General features: G+C 37.1%; 1 protein-coding gene across 4 annotated transcripts; it reads left to right on the top strand.

Moving 5' to 3' along the window:
- The first annotated feature begins 593 nt into the window (after positions 1 to 593).
- LOC129576163 (ceramide glucosyltransferase) lies at positions 594 to 13,981 on the top strand. 4 transcript variants are annotated; one of them, XM_055460817.1, is made up of 10 exons: positions 664 to 1,100; positions 6,315 to 6,435; positions 6,502 to 7,121; positions 7,185 to 8,239; positions 8,530 to 8,860; positions 11,475 to 11,577; positions 11,715 to 11,816; positions 11,941 to 12,053; positions 12,217 to 12,841; positions 13,020 to 13,981. In XM_055460817.1, the coding sequence occupies exons 4-10, from the start codon at positions 8,142 to 8,144 to the stop codon at positions 13,295 to 13,297; spliced, it is 1,650 nt and encodes a 549-aa protein (XP_055316792.1). In that variant the 5' UTR covers positions 664 to 1,100; positions 6,315 to 6,435; positions 6,502 to 7,121; positions 7,185 to 8,141; the 3' UTR covers positions 13,298 to 13,981. The 4 variants fall into 4 exon arrangements, with proteins under 4 accessions (XP_055316793.1, XP_055316792.1, XP_055316789.1 ...); XM_055460814.1 differs by having other exon boundaries at positions 664 to 1,338; positions 6,502 to 8,239; XM_055460818.1 differs by having other exon boundaries at positions 594 to 1,338; positions 6,315 to 8,239.
- The last annotated feature ends 1,036 nt before the right edge of the window (positions 13,982 to 15,017 follow it).

Here is a 15,017-nt window from a genome sequence, read left to right as displayed (position 1 = left end):
GGTGTGGCCGAACGGGTCGGGCAATTGAATCACGCTGAATAAATCTCAAGTGCATTCGAATGGCGCATTGCAAGAGGAGAAAGAAAGAGCGCGTATCATCATCAGAATAGGATGGGGAAAAAAGAATCTCTGGAAATATCGTGCCGGATATTTGATATGACCGTTGCATTATCTTGGACGCATTCAAGTGGTGTCGCCTTCAAATCATGTGATACCATTGAAAATGCTCGAATATCAATTGTGTGTGCAGCCGCAGCACATTCAATAGCTCTAGAAACCGAATGAATTTCCATTCGATTATTTGCGGTTTGTGATATGATTGAATTGCCTCTGTATGAATTGTCCCGTTCGTTTGACGTACGGCAATTGTCAACGAGAGTGAGCGAGCTGCCGATGTGATGGCGCTACTAGTCCCGTTTCTACGGTATGCGCATATCACACCGAATGTGTCAAACGAGCGAGCGAGCAAACACGAAACGAATGGCCGATTGATTGACGGTTGGTGCGAGCGAGACAGCCGCATCGAACGCAACAACGATTTAGACATTCCTTGTACCAACACACCCAATTGACGAGCGAAAAAAAAAACCTCTGCCCGAACCAACGTATAATATCGCGTACAATTTTTTTTTGACGCCGTCGTTGTCGTTGTCGTCGTCGTTGTCGTTGATAATTGTTGTTGTGCATAGAACGCGCAATGTATTAATGATAGTTGTGCTTTTTGTGTTCGACTCTTCACACTTATATTCATTCAGTAACAACTCACAATCGAATTCACGACCGATTTTTCCCTTTATTTTGTTTATTATTTAAGTTTTTTTGTTGAAAATTTGTCGTTTTCCACGCAAAAAAAGAAACAGTGTACCAAACATCGAAAGAAATAAAAAGCGACAAATAAAACACAAAAATACGGATTCTACAAAGTGGCGGCCAAAGCAAAAGTAGCAGCAGTTGAAGTAGCAGCAAACAATTCACCATTTTTTTTTTCGAGGGAATTTTTCCAAGTGCCCGACAGACACACCAAAATTTACTAACTTATCAAAATGCTGAGAAACTCAGAACAGTATCTCGGTGAACGATGAAAAATCGGATCCAATGAAGTGAGTGTGTGTTAGTTGTTGTTGTTGTATCTCTCTATATTTTTCATTTCATAGCGAATTAAGTGTTTATCGAAAGTGACAGATACAATACAGGAACTGAATACAACAAAGCAAATTTATATGCCTGAATAATTGCACATTCATTCAATTTAATGCAAAACTTGCGAATTTCTTTGTTACGAGCGACGGTTTGCAAGTGAAATGACTCAGAAACAATGGAATAGTAAATTACAATTAGGTTTGTATTCAAAGCAAGACAGAGAACATTTGTTGGAGGTTGTTGGTAGATTTTTTTTTTTTTTTTTGTTGGTTGGTTGGATTGTTGATGCGGTTTTTGTTTTTGCTCTTCAAAAGTGATCAACGATTTGTATCGTTCAAGATTGAGAGTGATTTAAAATGAGCAATCGAGTGCTTGTACGATGCAGAACTCATCATTTTTTTCTGCTGTTCATTTCGTTGCTTCTGTCAGTCGGTCGTTTCTGTCGTTCGCTCGTTCATTTCGTGAAGTGTATGTATGCATCGCATGTGTTTACATGACCGTCACTAATAATATTATATTATTCTAATGGGATTTCACTGATGTTTCGAGTGCTTTTCAATTCTCATCGACTACGACGAACCCACCACGATTCTCTATCTGCCGTATTATGTGTGTGGTTTTTCTCTGCTCTGCTTTTGCCTTGTACGTGCTAGTGTCGCCAGAATGGAACGACAATGACGACGACGACGACGGCGAAGAAGAAAAAAATTGCACGCCAATTCAGACAAGGAAAAATTTGTATCAATGCGACAACAATTCGCACGACACAGCACTCAAGATATGAATCATACCAATTTCACTCGTGTTGTTGCTCTTGCAAATCTTGAATTGCATTTCAATCGTATTTATTTGTATTGTGTCTACCCGATAAGTACAAAGTTTCTTTTTTTTTATCTCAATTAAAAGAAAAAAGAAAAAGTCTCATGGTATACATTCTCGTTGTTTCGAAACGGCAAACGCGCGGAAATGATTGGAACCGAAAATTTCATTTTCATCAGCGGTGTGTGTGTGTGTGTGTGTGTGTATGTACTTTTTTTGCTTGATTTCTTCTTTTTTCGCTGCTGTGCTTCTTCAATCGCGTTCCTTTCATTTCGATGAGTGCACAAGTAACGAGTGTATACGTGTGTAATGAGCTTGTGTTATCGTGTGTATTTTTTTCCCCTCTATTCATTTTCGGGTATTAGAAAACGGCAGCAACAATAACCGAAAACGCGAAAAGCATTAAAGAAACATAGACTGAAATCGACCTCTCTCTCTCTCGTTCGAATTTTGCATACTTTCTTGTTCTTTCGAACAACAACAAAAAAATACTTTCTTTCTCCATATCGACATGCGAATGATAGCGTTATTGGGCCAATACACGCACCAAACCAAGCCTTTGAATCATTTCACGTTGCATGTTTTTCAATTCCGTTTTGATTGAGATACACACAGAGTGAGAGAGAAAAAAAACCATATATTTATATTGTGAACTGGCGTTAGTCGCATTTTAAGTTCATGTGTACTGAACGCCCGGCATTATATTTCAACTCCTCGCGCGATGATCTGAACCAAGTGGCATTGTTGTTGTTGTTGTTGTTGTTGTTTTTTTCTTCACTCGTCGACACGTCAAATGCCCGAATTTCTAAACATTGGCCAGAGTCGTGTTCCACTGTCAGTCGATGTGTATTATATACAACAACAGCAATATGTCTACGAACGCATTCCGCACAAAAAAAAACTGAACAGCAAAACGAAAGAAGAAACAAAAATGAGCATACGAACCAAAAAAAAAGAAGAGAAAGATTAATCAAACAAACAGTTGGGGCTGAAAGTCAGGGGAATGTATATCGCACGGCTCAATTAATATTCCTTTAAATATAGAAAAAATGAAATGGAATGTGATCCAATTTATTTGTCGGTTTAATTGCGCACGAGTGTGTGTGTGTGTGTGCGTATGCGTATGCGTGAGCGACCGTACATTCATTCATACATTTCGTTTGTCTTATGCCGGGGTCAATTCAAAAACTGGTGATTTGGTTGGTCCATTCGCTCAACGCTGCGAGAAATACATGATTCATGTTTCGAAAGAGAAATCATACGGTTCATCTTTCGACTCATCTGCCCATCATTTGATGGGCAAGACAGATTGAGCAGCAGACGAAACAGAAAACAACAACAAAAAATTGGCAAACATATACAGCGATGACAGAGTGAGAGTGAAATGATCCGCCCATGGAGAAGAAAACAAAAATACCGAACTGACGACACTGGAGCATTTCCATTTGAACTTTGAGTTGCGAACTGCCTAAGCAGAACGACCGAAACTGTTCAACTTTATATTTGGTTGCTGCTGTCGTCGTCGTTATTGTGTACGGTTTTGTTACATATGGCTCGTCGTCCGATGCAATAAATTATTCGTATATGCGACAAATTACACGATGACTTGCAGCAAAGCGGACAAATACGCATATTGCCCATGACTTATTCGGAAATATGTGCGGAATGCGAGCAAAGAGCGTCCACAATATAGTATGTGGACTCAATATTTATAATCCAGAAAAAAAAGAATCGTAAACGAACGTGATGGAATTGATACGTGTGAGTGTACGTGTAAATTGGGTCTTGAGTGTGTGTTCGTACGCGCGCGCCCGTGTGTATTTTATGTTTACGAGCAAATAAATAAAAATTCAAAAATTCAAATAAATGAAAATTGAAACCGAATGACTCTTGACAACGACGACGACGACGACGACTATGAAGACGGCAGTGGTGGTGACGGCGACCCCATAATTGTATTGTACTTGAAAGGGGCTTACGTCATTTATCAAAAATGAGCCATTTCTCTACTTAGTTATCAAATTAAATAGCTGTTGGAGTGTTGTAACATCGATCGATTTTATCATCCAATACTTTTTCCCTCTTCTACTTCTTCTTCTTCTTCTTCTTCTCTTTGGGGTTTTGACTGGTCAAATGTTGTGATCAGGCCACTGAATGAATTCACATTGCCAAAAAAATACATATACATACAGAGTATCGCGCGCGAGCTCGCTCGCCAAATTCCATGGCTGAACGGCATATTCCATTCGATTCATAGAAGGAAATGCGAAATATTATCGCAATCGAGTGTTCTCATTTCATTCGATACGTAAACAAAATTCACCGCAATCTCGCGACTGGATATGAAACGAAGCGAACGAGAACGATTAACCGCAAAATCCAAGTGTAGCAAATCAAATAAGAAAACCGTGTTTTTTCTTCTCTCTTCAGTTTCTTCTCTTACTCTCTTGTAAACGAGTTTTACCAGCCGACGACTATGTACATGTAGTTCATTGCTCATTTACATTACATATAGGTAAGAAGAGAAAAAAAGGTGGTGTTTAGCACTGCAAATAATACGATAAACACTACAGCAATTTCGATGTAATGCCTTCATTCAGCTAAAAGTCACTCATTTCAATTGAAAATCTATCACACACAGTTTGAGAGCTGTCGTTGTTGCGGCTGTTGTTTTCCGCGATTGCTTAGCTTCTTTAAAACACACCACATCGTGTGTTTCTTCAGAAATCGACGTCACTTGTGTGAATCATGCGATTACATATAGGAAGCGTTTGCGTCGCTAGCAAAATGTAAAACAACTCGCACATAATATGTATGAGCGCTCGGTTTGCGCGTAATTGCTTTATAACTTTATCATTCGATAATCTTGTTAGAAGCGTCGTTGTTGCTGTCGCCGTCGTCGTCGTCGTCGATTGTAGTTGGAAAGAATCGCTTCGGGGATTAGTCACAAGTATCGCATATTAATTATTCATTACATGAATCGAGCACACAACGTTTATTCTTAAAAATTCAGTCACTGTCAAGATCCCATCGAAATCGAATTAGATCAAATATGCGGCTCAAGTTCAATCTGATTTCTTTTTCCCTTTCATTCTGTTCGGTCTGATTGTTTTGTTCCGAAAAATGAACATGATTTGTTCAAACCAAGGAGCAATTTTTTCTTGTTCGTTTTTAGTTTGGATCGGTTGAAAGAGCGTGTGTACGAGGAGCGTGTTGGTTGAGCGCGCGAGAACCTAAATCGATTGATTTTGTGTTTTTTTTTTTTTTGGTCTGTGGAAGGTTTTTTGACTAGTAAATATGTTTAGATCACGTTGTATGGTTATCGAATTTTCGAGCATTTGCTCAAAGTGCTAACACCACTACAACACCACAGTATTATTTCTGTGATAAAGTGTTCGCTCTCATTCGAATAGATAAAAATCAGCGATTCGCCCGATTAGATATGGTGAATACTCGGCTCATTCGGTCGTTCTGTGTGTCTGTATGCAATTACAGTATACGCACTGAATTAATTTGTGATTACGGCCGAAAAACAAAGTATATTGACACATTCACACATTAACCATAGTCCACAGTCCGCATATTTAAGGCAAAAGTCATTAAACAAACACAGAACCAAATGAATAAGCATAGAAAATAGAGAGAAAGAGAGTAACGAAGAAACAAAAACGACGACCGTACAAAAAAAAAAATAACACAAAACTATAACAAATAACAAAAGAATGACCCAAAGTGAACTGGAAAGCTAGTTTTGACTATCTTGCCAATGGTCTTGCTCACACAAACATACACACACATTTAATAACCGCATTACTTAGATACAAAACTCTAGAGGGTAACGATTGAAATCGACACGCTTTTTATTTCCATAGCCGCCACAAGGATGGACAATAGAGACCATACGACACACTAAACAAGAGCATTGTATGTGTGTTTGGCTAGAGACTCGGTGTATGGAAAAAAAGAAAATGTACGGCAAAAAGTCAAAAGCAAAATAAAAGAAAAGTGTGTCCATGCGTTTGGTTTAAGCGCGTAAGCGCGCGCCAGCTACAAACCAAACCTCATTATTGATATTTTCAATGGCATATAATGGATTCGAAGTTGCTTTTTCCACTCTTTCGTTTTCATTGTCACATTCTCATTTCTGCTGTGTTGCTTTTAATTTGGTTGACTGTTTGCTCTATGAGTCATTTGACATTTATTTATCAGTCGCAACACAAAATATAATCGCTTTACAGTGTTACACTTCATTTCTTTGGCTTAGATTTGTTTTTTTTCTTTTAGTCATAAATGTCTTTATTTTGCAAGTATGCTAATGTGATTGTGTGTCCATTTTTTTTTTTCGTTCTAAATAGGGAGTTCAATGCGGCATAGAAGCATCAACCTGAAGACAGTTAAAACCATAAGAATTCGCAACAGCTACACCACCATTTGACGCGAACAATCGTCCAATGTGTGATTGATTAGAGAGAAGAAGTAGCAGAAAATAAACGAATCAACATATTCATCATATCATTTAACATATGTCTGTGTACTTTATAGCCCATTTGGAACAATTAAACATCGAGTGAAATATAGCAAAGGCGATTAAGTTCAAAAGAAGAAGTAGAAGAAGAAGAAGACGACGACGACGAAAGAAAAAAAATATATTAATTAGCACTTCTAATACAATAAAAGGCACTGTGTGTTTGCAGCGATACGACGAAAACAGGGCAATTACGTTGACAAAATTCAACGAAACGAAAAGTGAGTTTTCTGCGCGAGCCAGAGTGAGATGGAGAGAGAGAGAGATAGAGAGTGACAACGACTCGGCTAGTGATTCGATAACCCGTATCTATGTGTGCTGTATATTTGTGTTTATGTAAGTGCCGACCAACCGATGAAAGGATGATGAATATTTGTGTTGAGTGAGTCTATGGCCGTTAAAAGATTATGCAAAGAAAACCGAAAAAGGAACAAAATAAAACACTCAGCCAAGAAGAAAAGAGTAAACGTCAAACAACAAACACACACACACACACACACACACACACACACACACACACACACACCAACAATATAGAAAAAATCAAATCGTAACCAGCGAACAAAGTGCTCTTTATTACTGACTGTTTCGGGGCGTATGTATGAAATTCATTCTTCACTTTAACGTCGACAGTGAAGTGAGTGTTTATTGTTGTTGTTTATTTTCGAGATAAAGAATTGTTAATTTTTTTTCGAAATAGTTGATTTGTTGGTCGGACGAATGGTCGTACGGCTCAAGAATCAAAAGTCGAATAATAACAAAGGTAAGCAGCAGCAGCAGCAACAGCTTTGAAGGTGAAGCGATACGATACACAAAAGTTACGTACAGAGAGACCTGTTTGAATAATAGCAACAACAACAAAAAAAATTATCCGCGTTAAGTGAGACATGTGAATGTGGTGTTTCATCTTTCTTTATTCGTTCATTTTTATATGATAAATATTTGTGTTTATAACTTGCATTGGTGTTAATCACCATCAAATAAACGACGACGACAACAACAAAGGACAATTGTGGCTGTGCTAAAACGAAAACAGAAATAATTCATTCGTCGTTTCAACTAAATAACAAAACAAAAGCGAAATCACAGTGTGCATCATCGTAATCATCATCAGCAGTAGCAGCAGCAACAAATTGGAGATTCATTACGGCATAAAGAAACAATAATAATAAAAACACAGTGTGTGCAATCATTTTGAAGTGGTATATGCATGTGGAAAACAATTTGGCCATGCTCTCGTCGATGCCTAACACCATAAAGCGACTTTAGTTTGTGTGTGTGCTTCATTTTCTTCGAACAAATCGACAATGCCAAATTTAACAATCCAGTGATTTTAAGCCTGACACAATTTTTCCGCCGTCAATTTTGTATTTCGGTTTTTGTTAGTTCCTTCGTTCGTTCGCGTTTGTTTGTGTTTGCGTTGTTCCGTTTTGTTTTTCGTTTTTCGGCCACTCAAATTGTCGTCCGTGAACAGAGCGTTGCCGAGTGAGAGCGACAGAGAGTGAGTGAGTGAGTGAGAGAGAGAGAGATAGAGAGAGAGAGAGGAGGTGCGCGAGAGCGCGAGCGTGCCAATCGCAGCAATTGTGGCGCCAAACCACACCGAAACCGGGAAAAGCATGCCAAAGGAATCATCGTCGATTGATGAGCTCCAACGAAAATGTCACCGATGATATATACTATTTATGGATTTGCGATATTCTTCTTCGTATTTTGGTGCGGCAAATGGCTATTACACGTACTTGCCATTAGCTATGGGTAAGTTCAAATAAGAATCATAATTTTTGAACAAGAAACATAAACACGAAGAGAGAGAGAAAAAAAAAACACACAGAGATGTAAAAAGATGATGAATAGACGCAAAAACAAGAGTGAAAAAAAAAACAATAAATTCTAAACAATGTAATTGCTTTTGGAGTAACACCTCCTTTGCCGTAAATTAATCGCTTTGTTATTTCTGCTTCTTTTTTTCTTCTTCTTCCTCTTCCTCTCGTACGCTTAATTCGTTTGTGTGCTCGCCGGCACGTACCCGTTCTCCAACAAAACAGCAAATATAAATTACATCGCAGAGTTAAGGTACCGGTAATAAAGTCATCGAATCAAGCGGAAATTGTACAAGCCACCGAACAGCAACAGCAGCAGCAGCAGCAGCAGCAACAACAACAGCAACAAACACAACAACAAACACAACAGCAACAGCAACAGGAACAACAATCATCTACATCAACGGCGACATCAGCCAGCGCGCAATTGTCATCCACCATCAATTTAGTTAGAGAAACACCACTGCCATCGATATCAATTCTAAAACCGCTTATGGGCGTCGACCCAAATTTGCAGCAAAATTTGGAAACATTTTTTACTATGAACTATCAAACGGTAATTGTACCTTTTAAAACTTCTCTCTAGCTCCCCCCCCCCCCCTCATTCGTTACCTCCTATAAAAAAAATGCAAATGTCAAGATCATTTCCAATTGAAATTTGTTCAACACGGTATATTCACGGTAATCAGTTGGGAATAGACGGAGAATAAATCGCTGCTGGTATTCAAAGAATGTGTCGGATTCCCTGTACTTGTGCTTATGTGCATTGAATTCGGAATTGAATAATAAATTCGTTTAAATAGGCATAAACAATTTATTATTTACGTATTTCATTGTTCAAACACAAGAAGCGAACAATGACAAAAGAAAAACAACAACGAAGAAACAGAAGAAAAAAAATCCATGAACTAAACCCATCTTGAGCCTCGTTCAATTAAGGTTTTTTTATTATACAAACTTTGCCTACGAAAACAATATCAACAAGACATTTGTCTTTATGGAATCCAATTAGTTTGAGTTTTCGGCATTTTTTTCGGTTCGTGGATTTATTTGTGAAGTGAAGAAAACACCAGCGAAACATATTCAATTAGGGTTAAATGTTTTATGTCGAGACTTTAAATATGTGGGCCAATTAGTGCCATCTTCATCAATCTCCATTCGTTTGTGATGAAATTTTGATTTAACCATACACACGTTTTACGGCGAGTGTAGACATATTCGCATGTGAGATATATGCACGTATGTATTTATTTCGATTTGAATAATTTTCGTGACAAAACTTTCGATTCGTCAACTCGAATTTGTTTCCACTCTCTTATCAAAATTGATATATGCATTCGCATGATCATCATTATAAACGGTTTCTAAATTTAAAACGCAGACACAGTCATTTTTTTCTGTCTCATTTCAGAGCAAACTGAAAAATCCAGAATCAAATCGCCAAGTTCGAAAATGCATTAACGTGCCCTTCATATATTCCATACCATCAGCCGCGTTAACCCTCAACTGCATAAGGCCGCCTTTTGGCGGGCATCATTTAAACATCTGTATAATGTTAATCGTACGGCGGATGACATTGCTTCAAGGGGAATTTTTATTTGTCAATGTTTTTTCTTTATTTTTGTCTTTGGCGTCATTTGTCTATGTCGTACGATTGGTGAGTTATAAACAAAAATGTGCACGAAAACGAAAATTTGACAAAATAAATTATTCGGTTTCCAAATTAGACATATTTTTGACACTTTTAAACAATAGATTTCATTGTTCTCTGACTTATTTCTATCGCATTTCCTGACTAAACCATGGGAAATCTAGGATTATGAATATTTTTTTCGTTATCTATGGCCAAAAATCAACCAAATACCAGTACTCCCAGTCCTGGGAAAAATTCATGCAGTTGAGGGTTAACTTTATGATTATTAATTTGAATGTTTGCCATTCATCCAAGTATTTCAGATAATCCAAGCTGTGAATACTGATTAGTTTGAGCGAAAACAGAGGAAAAATAGTTCTTTTTCTGTTGCCAGCCATTTAAATTTATTTATGAATTGAAACAACAAATGTCATTCACCAGACGCCTGAAATGCCTGAACACTGATATTAAATTGCACTGAATCGAAAGCATTCAAATTCTTTCGCGTCTTTTGTTCTATATATTTGCTTTTGCTGTCACAATTCAGCTGCGGCCACTGTGTCAAGATTAATCATTTTTATCGTCTGTTTGTGGTTTTTTTTTTTTCTTGAAACAAAATTGCATCGCACAACAATTTCCACAATGCAAAACCAAAATAAACCACTTATCCAAATACGTTTTGTACCTTAATTGGCCAATATGAATGAACAAACAGAAAAGAAGAAGTAGAAATATGGAATTTCCCCCAGCAACAAATTTGAAATGAAAGAAAAACACAAAAATTATAATTAATCAATTCACTAATAAGGCGCAATCATTTAAGCATTATTTGCATTCTCGAGTTATTCCAATTTCCAATTATTGTTATAGTCAGTGTTGTAATTCTAATCTGTTGAAAATGTCTGTTTTGTTTTGTACTCATTAGAAATTCCATTGATTTTTAATGAATTCCATTGATTCAGTGCATTTGAGTTATCCATGAAAAACGAATTTTAGCTACGAACAAAAAGGTTTTTTTGCGGAATTTATTATTGATAGTTTGCAAAACGTGCTGAAATCGTCCTATCGATAGCGCTATGACAGTTGCAATTTGTTTGCGTGGAGAATGTTTCTTCTAATGGAACCACATCATCACCCAATCAAATTCCAATATAAAACTGTCCATTTCTAATGACATCATCGATGTTAAGTAATGAGAATAACGCTATAACACATGCTTGCTGTCAATTGTAAATCGCATTGAATTGACGACGTCAATGTGTGAAATGAAACGGGTGTCAGAGTTGAATTCGGTAGAAATTCCATAAGAATCAACGTATATATATAGATCATTGTTGATTTCAAAACCAGTGGCTCTTTGCTACCATGTATTACCATATATTGCTTCTCATCAGAAGTAATAGTGAGTATATGGTTTGGCTTGACGCCGACAATCAAACTCAATGAATAAAGTATCGAATTTAATTAGGCTAATTTACCGCCCAAAAAAAAACCCCCACTAAATAATATATCATTTGGTCTCGCTTTATTTTTGCAGTACGAGCTTCTATTTTGTATTGAGGATAAATGTGATCCAGCTATTAGCGTCGTGGAAACATTGATGCACAAGTATCCAATGATCGATTCGAAACTATTCATTGGTAGGTGTTCGATTTGCGATGCATACACTCGTTAATTCAATAAATAGCATCGAATCAATAATAACGAGTGTCCATCAATTATATATCTCTCTCTCTCTCTCTCTCTCTAACATATAACATGTATCGTATGTCCGCAGGTGGATCGAATGTGGGAGTCAATCCAAAAATAAATAACATGCAACCAGGGTATGAGGCAGCTAAGTATGAGCTGGTTATGATATCGGACAGCGGTATTCGAAGTATGTGTTCTATATTGCGCGTTTTCCTATCTAATTAAATGGTATTTAAAACACTCCAGACAATTAATATGTAAATATATTCGATTTCGTTTCGTTTCCGTTGTTGTGGCGTTTTTGTTAACAGTGAAAGAGGATACATTACTCGATATGGTCGAGTATATGACCAGCAAAGTGGGCTTAGTTCATCAGATGCCATTCACTTGTGATCGCGAAGGATTTGCCGCCACATTCGAAAAGGTAAACAATCAAATTGTGTGGGCTGGCCCATTAGCCAGTATTGAATACAATAAGTCTTCAGTCTGAGTCATTGAAATGACACGGAGATTGTTTACCGGTAATAAAATTTCATAAATTTCATTGTTGTTTCTCTTCTCTTTTTTTTTTTCGTTTGTCACGGTAGATATTTTTCGGAACCGTTCAGTCGCGCATCTATTTATCGGCCGATTTATTGGGCATCAATTGTCATACGGGCATGTCGTGTCTGATGCGAAAAAATGTACTTGCCGAATTGGGTGGGCTGCAAGCGTTCGCATGCTATTTGGCCGAAGATTTTTTCATTGCACAAGCGTTTATGGATCACGGTTGGAAGCTGACCATAAGCAGTCAGCCGGCATTACAAAATTCCGGTATTTGTGATATATCCACGTTTCAGGCGCGTTTAATGCGATGGGTTAAATTGCGCGTCGCTATGTTACCCACAATGATTCTATTGGAACCATTATCCGAATGCATGATACTGGGTGCATTGGCTTCCTGGTCCGTTTCGGTTCTGTTCCATTGGGATGCACTCGTTTTTTATTTAGTACACATTCTGATGTGGTTACTCAGCGATTGGCTCATGTTGTCAATTGTACAAAATGGCACGTTACCATTCAATAAATTTGAATTTGTCGTCGGTTGGCTACTACGCGAATGCACTGGACCATACCTATTCTTTAATGCACTATGGAATCCGGCGATTCGATGGCGTGAACGCGTTTTTCGTTTGGCTTGGGGTGGCATCGCATACGAAATTAAGGATGACGGTTAGTTTTCTCTTTTTGTCATAATTCGTTTTGGTCTATCTCGAAGAGTTCGATTGAACCAATGAAAATTGGATTGAAAACCTTCATATTCAAATTGAAATCAATTTTAAGCGGTAAAAATGCCAAACAAATTCTGATACTAATGCCATTGTTCGATTTGTTCTTCTCAATTTTCCAGGTGATAATAGTAAATGTGCAATTGACGAGAGTGAGGAGAAATTGCATAAGCCAAGCAAAGCATCGCCAATAAATGTATCCGCGTGTGAGGGAACAATTAGTTTAAGAAATCAAGCGCCATTGTCACACAATGGTGTGAATAATGTTGAGCATGGAGGTGTGAGTTGGTGTGAGAAATCAAGTTCGTTAAGTAATAAGTCTTCAATCAACGATGATTATTCGTTGTCATCGCAACATCGAAACGCTTGCATTTCGATATCGGTTGGGATGGATGCCTAAGCTGAAAACAACAAAAATCGACATGAAATAAACATTTAAAAAAAAATAAATAAATTTCGTCACTCTATGCTGGCCCGAACCGGCTTTTTCGTTGCCGCCGCCCCTATTCACTGTGCTCTTCAATTGCCTAACTAGTTGAATATAAGGAAGAGTAGAGTTTCGACTGCTGATTCACAATCGATGAAAATAGTTTTTCGTTCAATCGATGGAATGAGATTGAATTATGGGGTCAACAATTGCAACAACACCATGCACGCATCGGGAAGCAGACATCTTTAGAAATACTTAAAACAAAGCCGTAATAGCTCTCACTCCCATTCATCCATCCATTTACGAGATCATCATTAGCACACACACACACACAAACACACCGAGAGACTTTTGAGTGTGTCACTACCTAGAAACGCCAATAAATGAAGAAAAAAAACAACAGCAACAAAATTCAGAGTATTTTTACCTCATAATTAGTACTTACATTTTTATGGTTCAATTACTTGTTTTTCTGCACCGCAAACTTAATTTTCCATTTTCATCATCTCACCAAAAAAAAAAAAAAAAAAACACACACACACACCAAGCATTAGTTAATGGAGGATTCATCGTCCCTTGTTTCGATTGAACAATGCGCAAGCACACACAAATTCTACATTAAAATAAAATACAAATATAATAACAAAAAAAAAATTATCTATATATATTTTGGTAACATTGGCACGATTAAAAATTTAACAAAAAAAAAATATGGACATACACCACAACAAGGGCAGCAGCAATTGTTATAGTTTTTTTTTTGTCTCATCATGCGGCTTTTCGTGGCTTTTAGGCAATTTTATTACGCTTTTGCATCAGCATACAAGTTTAATTTATTTCATTTTTATTCAATTGAGTTTAGGTCGCAGGGTTTTACGTTTATTTTCCAATGAGAAATAAAAGCGGAAAATGGAAAAGAAACGCAAAACGAAGAAGTAAGCATTCAATCAAAGAGCGAACTAGTGAGTGAGCAATTCAACAGAACTAAAAAAAAAAATGAAACCAAAAAGCAACACATATTCAGTTGCAACCAAGAGATTAATTCTTTTTTTTCGGGAAGAAATGTGTCTTTTTTTCTGTTGCTGCCATTCGTCGCCACGGTTCAGATAGCAGAATGAATAGATAAATTGTTTTTGAATTTGTAAATTGATCAATAAACGAATGATAATGCAATTAGAAAGAAAATTTGTTTTTAGCAAAGAGAAAAATAAAGTGAAGAATCGAAGAAAGCATTGAATATATCTTGATAGGGAAAAATATGTAATTTTTTTTTTTCTCGATTTTTGTTTCCTGTTTTACTCGGACAATTCCAATTCTATTTGAATATATATAGAAACAAAAGTGTAATCGGTTATTAGCTTAAGGCATATAGTTAACGAATTGTACAACCAATTTCGAGCTAATTGATTCATTTATACTACTCTTAACGAAGAAGAAGAAGAAGAAAAGAAGAAGAAGAAGAACAAACACTCTATTCCATTGTGTTTGATTTTCATATATTCCATCGATTGCGTTGCTTTTTTTCAGTTATTCCTTTTGAGATTCATCCACTTGTTTTGCGATTCAAAGCCAAATATTATTGCACGTCTAGAAATTACAACAAGAAACAACTCTTCTTTCATCTTACACACATAATACATATATATGTGTGTCGCCCCCCTCCCCTCCATAAAATTGTTCCATTTTATCA

This window comes from Sitodiplosis mosellana, unplaced genomic scaffold, assembly GCF_009176505.1.
Source record: "Sitodiplosis mosellana isolate CC-2019 unplaced genomic scaffold, AAFC_SMos_1.0 Smas_scaffold_6181, whole genome shotgun sequence".
Classification (NCBI taxonomy): domain Eukaryota; kingdom Metazoa; phylum Arthropoda; class Insecta; order Diptera; family Cecidomyiidae; genus Sitodiplosis; species Sitodiplosis mosellana.
Note: the sequence above shows the minus strand (reverse complement) of the source record. Positions and strands in the feature narration are given on the sequence as shown.